At 39.0% G+C, this 12,496-nt stretch overlaps 1 protein-coding gene across 1 annotated transcript in view; it reads left to right on the plus strand.

Annotated features, from left to right (window-relative positions):
* The first annotated feature begins 3,865 nt into the window (after positions 1-3,865).
* The window catches only part of Map2k6 (mitogen-activated protein kinase kinase 6), a 114,401-nt gene continuing 105,770 nt past the window's right edge, over positions 3,866-12,496 (plus strand). The window contains exon 1 of the mRNA XM_048795524.1: positions 3,866-4,189. Within this exon, the coding sequence (XP_048651481.1) occupies positions 4,174-4,189 (16 nt within the window). The 5' untranslated portion in view covers positions 3,866-4,173. The remainder of the gene's footprint in view (positions 4,190-12,496) is intronic.

Raw genomic sequence — 12,496 nt, forward strand, 5'->3', positions numbered from 1 at the left:
AAAATTAAATAAATAAATAAATAGGACTGGGATGTTGCTCAGTGGTAGAGCACCCCTGGGTTCAATCCCCAGTAGTGAACAAACAGACGAAACCAACAAAACAACAACAACAACAACAAAACCAAAACGTAAAATGATTTGCCTTAGGAGACCCAGATACAGTTAACTTCGTCTGTGTGCAGGACCAAAATCCAAACATCCTAGATTCAAGGGTTTTTCTTTCTTTCTTTTTTTTTTTTTTTAAGAGAGAGTGAGAGACACAGAGAGAGAGAGTGAGAGAGAATTTTTTTAATATTTATTTTTTAGTTTTCGGTGGGCACAACATCTTTGTTTGTATGTGGTGCTGAGGATCGAACCCGGGCCACACGCATGCCGGGCGAGCGCGCTACCGCTTGAGCCACATCCCCAGCCCTCAAGGGTTTTTCTTATGTCAAATTAAGTACATATTTATCAGACATGATTATCTTTAATTTAAAATCAGAGTGTTCGGTAACTTTTCATGGTATACAACAGGGTTTCTCAAACTCAACACAAATGACATTTGGACCAGATAGTTCTCTGCTGTGGGAGGTTTCCTGTGCACTTTAGCAGGATTATTACATTCCTGATCCCTACCCACTAGCTATCAGGATGGCTGCAGATGCTGCCCCATGTTGCCAGGAGGCAAAGCTGCCCCCCGTACAGAACCACTGCTACTGAGATTTTAGGTTGCAGGTACTGTTCCTGACCCTTGGATTCTATGTGGTCCCCTGTGTCACCACTTCCCCCACCCAGGATATAGCTCTACGAAGCCAGCATGACCTAACCTGAGGTCCTGCTTCCAGGAATCTCACACCTCTCACCTGACAGCACAGGGCCTTCCCCAGGTGCTCCAGTCTCCCCTAAGGTGTTAACTCCATTGTTGGAATCCAGTTATTCCAGGTTAGCCACAGGTATTGGTCCTTGCCCCATCTATTCCATTCCTTATTGCAACAGGCTTTGGAGTACAAGATATACTGGATACTTTGCTGAATGCTGAAGTGCCGAGATAATAGGTAATAGCTCTGATCTCCAACAGTCTAGCCTCCTGCAGAGACAAATACAACATGAACTCCAACTGGCCCTGTGACGAGTGAGTCTCAGGGGAGATGAAATGCACAGGATGTCATGGAATGAGGGACTGCACCTAATTCACATTGAGAGTCGGGAGCATTGTGTCTAAAAGTCAAGAACCAGAAACCCTGCTTCTCCTGCTGTAGGATCAACACAGGTTAAGAAATGAACCTGGAAAGTAGACAGGAATGAGGTCTCGCGAGGAGCCTGTTGTACCTTGCCAAGGAGTTTGGAATTGATCCTGCAGATAACTAGGAGCTGGGAGGAGAATGCATCAGATTTGCCTTTTTTAGAAGGATGTACAGACAAATCACAAAGGTCGGGAATACCATACAAAGACACAGGTCACTTCAAGATAAAACACTCCATGGGCATATAAAAAACCGACCTGTCAGAATTCACTTCTGCTTTCTTAGCTTCACCTTGGGAGGGATTCTCCTCCTAGGGTGGCTACCACCAGGAAGACTGGGAGCTGAGCAGAGGCACAGGCTTTTCCACTCACAGGAATGTGGGAGGTAGAAACCTTTTCACAACCGGGCAGGAAGGTGAACTTTTTCTTCTAGAAGCTAAAACTTCTCAGAGAGGTTGAGATCCCTCTTATCCCCATTTCCTATTCAGAATCTAGGACATATATATTTTTTTTTTTTTCCAGAAAGAAAAAAAAAATCCATCATGCTCTTTTAAAAAACTTTCATTCAGCTAATTTATGAAATGAAGGTACTTTGCGTATGCATGTGTATCTGTATGGGTGGATTAACTCCTGAACATACTGTTGCTTCTATGGAAAAAGGAACTGCAGACTGACTTTCTGAACACAAACTATTTGCCAGATGTGAACTATACATGCCTATGCAGAGAAAGTGGGAGCACACATACCAGTCACAAAATTCACCAGCGTTGTGATTAGAACCCTTTCATAAAGAAGGGAGTCTGGGTAATTCAAGAGCAATGCAGTTGACCACACAAAATGCAAATTGAAAGCAGTTTGGGGTGGTTGTTCAGGCCCTATAGTCTACATAGGTCAGTAGCTATCCCAGGGCCTGGTATGAAGCAGGTGCTCTCTCAATAACTGGAAAGTGAACTGGATGTGTTGAAATGAATCTCAACACATGTATCTCCTGGTGAAGTAAGACTTAGAAAAAAACGCTGGATGAAAGAGGCTCTGAGCTTGTTCACACCAGTACTCATGGGACCTGTGCCATTCTTTGAGGGACAAGCCTGCCTTGATTAACTCTCTATAACACCTGTAAAGGGGATCAACTGAAGTCATTAATATCAGTCCCACTACCTATTGCATATGTAAGGGTTGATTTGCTGATTTGCACCTGACAAATGGTGGCCCTCTCTGCTTCATCCATTACTCTGATGGCCCTGGCTTCCCAGAATTCTTAAAATTCCAACAGTTTTTATTAGCAACCATCAAATCTAGCTGAATCTTCTTTCAAGGAAAAAAAAAAAAGTGCTTTTTTGACCTCCATGACTGACCTGTCCTGTCCTATCTCTAGCCTCTCCTAGTTCAACCCACCTTTATCCCTAAGGGCAGTTTTACTTTCTTTAAAACAATGCTTTTATTAGGTCACACCCCTTTTCAAAACCTTGTCCCCACCCCTCAGATACCTGAGGAATAAAGTCCAATCTTCTCACTAGTCTTATAAGGTCAGTAGAGTCCTCACCAGAATATTCTGCCCACCCCATCAGTTCTTATATGCAAGGCAATTCTCTTGGCCCATAGAATGGGGATAATCATTGCCACCCCTGGGCTTTACTTACACCTCAACAGCCTGAAACCCTTCATTTTTTTGCTCTTGGCCTTCAAAGAACATTCCTGAGTGTGGTCTATGCTCAGAAAGTCTGAGCTCATTTCCACTAAGACCTCTCTCCTCCTCTCCATTTCTTGGAGGGAATTCTGTGCCTCTCTGGCTTCCTAGTGACAAGAATGATACTCTGGTTCACTGGGCTGCTGCCCACCCTCCTGCTATGAGCAGTACAGGGCAAATGGACAGCCCGAGGCCCTAGAAAGATACCTGGCAATTACTCCATACTCAACAAATACTTCTTGATTTTATTGACTATATACAAGATATTTGACTTTGTTCACTTAAGATTATCACCTGCATTCTCCTCCAGGCCAGGGACTTTCCTCTTCATCCCAGTTCCCCTCAGGTGAGAAAAAGCATCCAAATATCTGGACTTGGATAAAATTGGCTTTGACACATAACAAGCAGAATTTGCTTTGTAACCCTGTAAGAAATGAGAACTCCCCAATCTCCCCACCCCAGTCCTACTCCGTATTGAATTTCAGGTTCCTTGAAAGGAACTGACCAGAATCGTTTCTTATTAAATAAAACTTTGCATACTCTGCAGGGCCAAACTACCAACAAATCCTCCAAGCGAGAAAAACATTTTTAAAAATGGACGTGTGAGGGTGAAAGCCTATAGGCAGGAACAGTCCAACAGGTGCTGGGTTACAAAATTAACACGTTGAACACCCAAACAGACATAAAGGAGCCAAAGCCCTTTAACTATCCTCAGGTTCTTTAGCATGTACTTTAGCTGTTATTTCTGGGGCAAAAAATGTCCTTTCTTGTTGGCCTTGTCGTTTCTTACTACTGACTGGGCGTCTAACTTGTTTATCTGAGTGCAATCTTTCTCGCGCCCATAAGTCTCACTCAGCAACCGAGACGACCACGTTTCCTTAAATCAGAGAGAGCCCCGTGGACTACACACGGGAACTACATTACCCAGTAGGCTCCGCGCCCTTCGCAGGAAGGACGTCTGCGCACTAAGATACTCAGTTCCAAGTTTGGAGCTTTTAGCTGCCAGCCCTGGCCCATCATGTAGCTGCAGCACAGCCTTCCCTAACGTTGCAACTGGGGGAAAAATCACTTTCCAGTCTGTTTTGCAAGGTGTGCATTTCCACCTTGATTCTCTGAAAGTCCATCTGCTGCATCGGTCAAGAGAAACTCCACTTGCATGAAGATTGCACGCCTGCAGCTTGCATCTTTGTTGCAAAACTAGCTACAGAAGAGAAGCAAGGCAAAGTCTTTTGTGCTCCCCTCCCCCATCAAAGGAAAGGGGAAAATGTCTCAGTCGAAAGGTAAGAGGCTATTTGCATTACTTGCAAAAATGCAAAGGGTTGTGCATGCATTTATGGATGCATGGATGCATTTTTCGCCTGGCGATTGCATTTTTAAGTTTGAGGTTTTCCACCGCTCAGTTGCATTTCCTGTTTAGTATGTGTCTTTTTTTTGCAGACACAGAGAGTTCCTGTAAGGCAGGGCTTGCAGTTCAGCTGTGCATTGACGTTATTTGCATTCTTCTGCTAGGATTACTGAGCTCTTTTTGCCTTTTGCACAGTCAGGAGAGAGAGAGCAGGTTGGTAGCGTCTAAATGTGCAATGCTTTACATAATTGTACAATTCTTTATTATGCACACATATTATAAGTAATTTTGTGTGCAACAGGAATACAAACTTTTAAAAAAGTCTGTAGGTGAATATGAAAGGTAAAACTTGAGTTGAACTACTAGGAAATTAATGAAATCTTATATTCTTTTGGAAATGAACCGTTTCTGTGCCAAAATTTAGTTAAATTTCCATTGATTTCGCTTTGAACATTAGGCAACTTTTCATTTTTAAAGGAAGTAAAGGTGAACTGTAGATAACAGCGTATTACAAAAAAGTAGACAAGAAGTCTCGTTCTTCCGAGATTTTGCACTTTACACCAATTGCTTATTGGCTCGCAGTATTCAGAAGCTGCAGTGAGGACCGAGATATGTTTGTCCATTTGGGAGAAGCTTTGCATCCTGGGGGGAAATACTGGGGGGCAAATTGTACTTTTAACCATTACAGCAACTTATGAGGGAACTGCATGGTTTCATTGACAACCATAATGAAATATTTTAAGTGTGTAATTGCAAATATTTAGTCAGCTATAATAGGTCAGAAGTTCAGGGTCTATGGTTGCTTTCTTTATGTTTTCTTTTAAATTTATTTATTCCACAATTGTATTTTGCAGGCTTAATATCATTCTGGGGAGGGAATTCAAAACAATTCCTGACAACACCAGAGAGCTGAGGGGTGCTGTCAGTTACCTGTGGGATTCTGGGCCACTTGTTTCAGAACAATTCCTTTTTTAAATAGGAAAAGCATATGCAATGGGAGAATGTATGGAATGAAAAGGTGAGTCAGGGACCTCTGAGTTAGGTTACTTGGGGCACTGTTTGAGTAAGAGCTAGTGAAATTAAAGTATTAGATAAGATTTTTGCCTTTTTTTTTTTTTTTTGGAGTTGTGTTACCACTTTTTAATTCTACCTGATGAAAATCATGTATCTGAGCCCAAAAAAGGAAAAATATTCTCCAGAGTTCAAAGTAGGACTCTGCTTTTCTTTGAGTATTAGGGGAGAATGACTATATGGAAAGCTAAGGTTGATGAAGAAATTAGGAATTGACATTTTAAGGTGCAGGTATGCCTTAAATAGGGACCCCTCCCCCCATCTCCTAATGAGCAAAGAAGTATCAATTTATAAGGGGCAGTTCATATGCTGGGAAGTGATATCGGCCAAATTATATTCTTATATTGTGTGCATATTCAAATATGTAACAACAAATCCCATCAATGTATACAATTATAATGCACCAATAAGAAATGTGGAAAAAAAAGAAAAGAAGAGGCAGTTCATGCTTTGGTGTATGAATGAAGTGGCATCTAGATACTTTGTATTTGGTGAACATTCACTTATTTATTCAGTTTAGTTTAGCATATGTATAAATATATATTGTGATAGACATGTTTATATATGTATATACATATGTGCATGCATATATGTACATGCATATGTACATTTGTATGCACTTGTGTGTGCACAGGATTTGGGGTACATAAGCATATTTAAAATGAAGTCCTTTTCTTCAAGAAACTTCCCATGTGGTTGCTGAGAGAAGGTATGTGAGGGAATCATTATAACACAAGATAGTAGGCGGCATTGAAGAGAAATGGCATTATTGGAGTTTAGAGACAAAAGTGACCCTTCCACTGGGGGGGTTAGTTTGGAAGTTTCATGAAGAATATGGTGTGTACTGTGATCTTTGGACCTTAGGTTTTAAGCTAAATTAGGGTGTATGTGTGTGTGTGTGTGTGTCCTCACATGCACGTGCATATGTTTGGGCTCATTTAAAGTAGAGCTCCCTCTTAGCAGAGCAAGTTTTTGAGTTTGTAAGCTAAAGGGATTCTCTTCCATTGTAGGTGTGTCTATATTGGATACATAATCTATAGGTAATCTATACATGGTGGGGGAATCAGCTACTAGGGGTCCTTCAAATCAATTTTCATTTGCCCATTGAATCTTCTTAATTGGATCCTGTTTGGAAAGCGTATCTGGTATGAACATAAGGTTCCTGTCCAAAAGGAAAATTATTGGTAGAAAGAAGTGGGTGATCCTTTTAGAGAAATGGCAAAAGAGCTTTAGCCTGGACTTTAAATGTGAATTGGCCTAATTCAGCTATGCTATCCTCAAATGGCCAAAACTTTTTTTTTTTTTTTTTTTTGCAGTTCCAAACTTCTTTTTAATACTCTAGCCAAATGAAATGGGAGGAAAAGTGAAAGGTGGATACAATCTCATAGTATTGAAGAATTTAACAACATGTTCAATTCAGGGACCTTTACGAACTTTCTAGATCACTATAATTCGGTTTTACAGACCTCTAATTTAAGGCAAAGCAGAGGCAAAGAATTATAGACTGCCTGGGAGCTGGAAGGACTGGGTTACTTCTTTGCAGCCTTACCAACAGTGAGATTCCGAGAAAGAATTTCTTAAAAAGAAATTTTGTTTTCCACAGTTGTAACTTTAGGTGGTATACTTCTCAGCTTGTTTGTATTAGCTGTCTGGGGTTGAACTGACATTTTTCAAATATTAAAGCACTAGTATGCCCTTTGAGGAAATCTGAAATGTAAGTTAACAGGAAGGGCACCCAGAAAGTGCAGGAATTCCTGCACATTACAGGAAGACAAGCTACAGGAAAAATGTGTCATCTACACTACCCGGGAGAGAAAACTATTGTTATCAGCCATAATGTTCTGGGGAGGGGTGGGGGGGCAGAGATAGGCAGGGAGGGTGATCTGGCATCTCCCAGTTCACCTGAAAATATATAAAAAGTTTGATCCGGTTAAAATACACTCTTTCTCACTTCTCTTCCTATTTGCCTTAAAAAAAAAAAAGAAGTTTATTTTAGTGTAACATAGTAATAAGCAAATCATGCAAGACATGCCCATAATGCACAATTCAGAAGCATATAGCAGAGTGGCAGGAAAGAGCTTAACACCTACTGAGTTCTCTGCTTCTGTAATTCATTCCACTCTGGGAAATGAAATGTGTAAATTTCTCATTCTGTGTAAATTCCTTTGTTAGGTTGTACCAGACGGACTTGTCACGCTCAGCCTGTAATCTGAGCCAGTATGTTTTATAACTCCGTACATCTCAGGACACAAAATCAGAATAGGTACCTTGGGTTTCCTGAGCCGTTTGGACTTTTGTTGCCTTCAGATCTTTATAGCATGACGTATGTGCCGTGCAAGGGGCTTCATAGGGTCTTTTGGGGCTGGGTTGAATGCTGGATAAAAGGGTTGAGATTTTTATCCTATTGTTTTTCATAGATTAATATCATTTGAACAATTTCCCTAGTATTTTAACACCTGCAAAATCTACAAGGAATGTTTTTAAAACTTCAAAAAATTATATAAATAGTACTTGTTTCTTATACAAACATTTGGTAGAAAAGGAAAATACTAGTTACTGCTGTATATATTTTGACATATATCCTTTTGGACTTTTCTTTATATATTTGTATATGAAAGATACAAAATGTGTGCAAAACTAAGGTCTATTTAGTTACCTTTTATTTCACTTACTGATATATTGTGAAATATGTCCAAGTTAATGTATTTCTTTGTTCATATTACCCAATTAAATTGCATTTATTTAAATAGAATCTTAATGTTTATATTAAGTTAAATTATCTTAAAGTTATATTAATTTTCAATATTCTGAATATTGCCACAATGATCATTCCAGTTCATATGTTATTGTGACCTTAGAATAAATTCCAGGAAGCAAACTACAGGTTATGAATGTCCAATTCTTTTCCATTTCCCATTTTTCTCTCTACCTTTTGAAAAGAGCTTTTTGATTGCTATAAAAAATGATATATACTCATGGAAAAATTCAAACCAAAGAGAAATTCATGATAAGAATAGAAAACTCACTGTAAGTCACACCACCTAGAGCTAATTGCTGTTAACTTTTTGATGACTGTTTTTGCATTTGTACATGCATACATGTGATTTTACCATATGTGATATTTTCCAACTTGTCCTTTTTTCTACTACTTTGTATCTTGTATATCTTTGCGCCTCAGTATACCTACACATACTTCTTCACAACTGCATGTTTTAATTTGTAAGAACATAGTTACTTGTTTACTAAATCTCTCATTGGACTGTCACATAGTTTCCTTTTTTTCCCCCCAGCTATAAATAATACTGCAAGGAGTACCTTCACTTACATCTTTGTATATTTGCCTAATTAGTTCTCTAGGATTAGTTTTAGAAGTGGAAGTCCTCCGCCAAAGGTTATACATGGGTATATTGCCAGATTGCTCTCCAGAGAGGTAACACTAGTTTTCATTCCTACTAATAAACACTGGAAGTGCCCATTCTCTCTTTTCAAGCATTATAGTAAATATTGCCAAATAAATTCCTCTCCAGGGAAGGTTATACTTTTCTTCATCCTGAGCATAATAATCTGAAAAAAAAAATTCTTTGCCAATTTGATAAAGGATATTTATGGTCTATTCTTATTTGCATTTTTTCAGTAGTGAGTTGAATTTTTCACTTATTTGACATTTGTGCTTCATTTGTTTGAATTTTTTTCTCACAAAATATATCTTTAAAATTTTAGTTGGGAGATCAAATTATTTTCAGAGTGAAGCCAGAAAATTCCTAGATTGTAGAAGTTAAGTAATCATGGGTTGAAATTTGGGTTCGATGCATCCAAACAATTTAATTCCTTGATGAGTTCTAATTTTAATTTTAACCAGAATGTCTTATGTAAATATCACATATTTTATGAACTCATTTTTGTTTATATCATCTATAGCTATCCAGAACCACATGAAAATAATAAGAAAAATGTAATGATCTGATTTAAATTCCATCTGGGAAATAACTTATTCCTGGACATTTTTGCATTTTCACTTATTTCTACTGAGAAAATAGTTTTTCTTTAGTTTTGTAAATAATTTTTACACAGCACAGCACCTGGTTATGTTATGTACATTGTTGAAAATAATTTAATATTTTAGCTTCATGTATAAGGCCCCAAAGCCGATTGGCTTAAACTTACTAGGTTGTTGGAAGAACTGAGACTAGGATCAAGTTTGATGATCTCACAAGTTATATAAATTAATCAGATTTGACATGTTCTTAACATTGACTTAGTAAACTTTCTATTTATGTGTCTTGATGTTATGTGATAGAATTTTAGGCTATGAAAGGGGTTTTATATTCCAGTCACCTCTTTCTACAAATGAGCAGACTGAGACCTTGGAGTGAGTGATTTGCTTGAAAACACTAGAGCCACAGGTAAACTTAGCTCTCCTGATTCTTTGCCCAAAGTTCTTTCCACCAAACCACACACCAACACTGGTAATCCACATTTATGATTTTTTTTTTCTCTTTAGAATCTTTAGTATATCTCACATTTTTTGTTTGTTTGGTTTTGTGGGAGCAGGCTGGCAAGAGAGGGGTTGATGGTACTATCAGCAAAGATTGTTTTTCTTTGCAAATGGTGACCCATGAACCATTATGGTAGAGGTTTTTTTTTTACCAATTCTTTGCCAAAGGCTATTTTGCAAATGTCCTCGAGTTGATTTCAGTGCCTATGCACTTATGAGTTTTAACTACTATAATTTTGATGATCTTCATTTATTTGAATTTTTTTCTCATAAAATATATTTATCTCTTGGGGCTGGGGATGTGGCTCAAGCGGTAGCACGCTCGCCTGGCATGCGTGCGGCCCGGGTTCGATCCTCAGCACCACATACAAACAAAGATGTTGTGTCCGCTGAAAACTAAAAAATCATATTAAAATTCTCTCTCTCTCTCTCAAAAAGTATATATATATTTTATCTCACTTGAAAGCCTTTGCTGGGTAGGTAGAGTTCGTCTTACTAAGTATCTTTGAATCTCTAGCTCTTTTCTTTGGTACTGGGGATTGAACCCAGGGGTACTTTACCACTGAGCCAATATTTCCAGCACTTTTTATTTTATTTTTAAAATTTGAAACAGGGTCTTACTAATTGCTTAGGGCCTTGCTAAGTTGCTGAGGCTGGCCTCGAACTTGGGATCCTCTTGCCTCATTCTCCAAAGTCACTAGGATTACAGGTAGGTGCCACTATGCCCAGCTGCATCTCCAGCTCTTTTAGCATTGTGCCTATAAATACTAGGTGCTCAGTAAATGTTTGACAATGAAATTACTTTTTATTAGCACGGATAGCAATTATTTCCCCCCTAAGTTTTTAAAAATGTTTGGGATAATTAGATTATAATACAGTTTCCTTCCTATGCTTTCTCATTTGCATTAGGAGTTCCAGATGTGTTAGCTTGATTATTTGGAAGTTGCAAGAATGGCATAAAAAGCAACTTAGAATGGCTAAAGAAGTGTCATTTCTCCTCCATAGGTTCTCTAAACAGATGTGAGGGTTGCACAATCCTTTGGTAACTTTGACAGCATTATATATATATATTTTAAATATGTGGAGCAGGGCTCGAGAGGTAGCTCAGTAGTGGAGCAGGTGGCTAGCATGTGTGAGGCCTTGGGTCCAATTTTCAGCACCACAAGGAAAAAAAAAAAAGCAGAACTAAGATGAGATGTCTAAAGAAGCCTTTCTGATAAGACTCACATGAAGTTGTCTGTCTTGTGCTGGTTTCAGGAACTGGTTGGTAAATCTGAGGAGCCTCTGAAGGGTTATCAGAGGCAAATTAAACATTTTAAAAGTTTTTTTTTACCCTCTGACAAGACACAGAGATCTGCCAGGATAATTCCCCAATGCAATGATTCTCCCACTCCCTCCTTGCCCACCAACCACCACCACTGCCTAACCCCTCCCTCCCTGGGTTTTGTTTCCCACTCTCTCCTTGGATGGTCTTCTCTTGCTGAGCGGGGCCATGCATTTTGGTATGTAGTTCATAAACCCCTTCCTTCTGCATTGAGGAGGCTGTTCAGATTATAATCTGCATACAGTGAGGTCCGTCACAGATCATTGTAATCTAGTCAACTCTGCCCTAGGCTGAAGTATTAAACAGATACTGGTGTCTGCCATCTGTAAATCCCTCCTTCTGTCAGATCCTTGAGATCAGTCTTCTTCGCATGGACCATTAGCACTGGATCTAGGTGCTGATCATTACCCCTCCCACAGACTATCATCATCATCATCATCATTATCATCATCATTGTTGTCATTGTCACTATTTGCCAGTCACTTTTCATGTATCCTGTTTTTGAAGGTCACACAAACTCTATGGGCAGATACTGTTCTCTTTAACTTATACATGAAGAAATTAAATGTTAACAGCTTTCCCACAGCTGGGTAGTCAGTGAGTGACAGAGGCACGAGGCACAGACAGGCCTGTCTGACCACAGTTCTTGTGCTCATAGCCAGCGGTCAGCACACTGTAGCCCCTGGGCCAAATCTAGCTGCACCTGTTGTTAAATACAGTCCAAAAGCTAAAATGGCTCCACTGCCCCCCCCCCCCCCTTCCTTTTTTTTTTTTTTTGGCTGTGTTAGGGATTGAACCCAGGGCCTAATGCATGCTAAACACAGAGCTCATCCCAGCCCTAATTTTTATTTTATAATTGACATGCAATATTTGTAATGATTTACGGGGTACTGTATGACAATTCAATCCATATATACAACTTGTAATGATCAAATCAGAGTAATGAGCATTTCCATCTCCTCAGGTATTATCATTTCTATATGTCAAGGACCTTCAAACTCTTTTCTTCTTTTGAAGTGGATAATAAACTGTTATCTATTTATTAGACAGATAATAAACTGTAGTTTCCCTACTGTGCTATAGGACATTAGAATCAATTCCTCCTATCTAACTGTAGTTCAATACTTGTTACCGTTTTTCAATGATTTGGAAAAAAAAATTGAAAATGATATTTCCTTACCCATGAAACTTATATAAAATTCAAATTCAGTGTCCCCAAATAAAGTTTTATTGTAATACAGCTATGGTCGGTTATTTGTGTTTCCCACCTTCCATGGCTGTGTTTTGCTCATGATGGCAGAGTTGAGTAGCTACAACAGAGACTGCATGTCCCCCCAGGCCAAAACATTGAC

The sequence above is a fragment of the Marmota marmota genome, unplaced genomic scaffold (assembly GCF_001458135.2).
Source record: "Marmota marmota marmota unplaced genomic scaffold, marMar, whole genome shotgun sequence".
Lineage (NCBI taxonomy): Eukaryota > Metazoa > Chordata > Mammalia > Rodentia > Sciuridae > Marmota > Marmota marmota.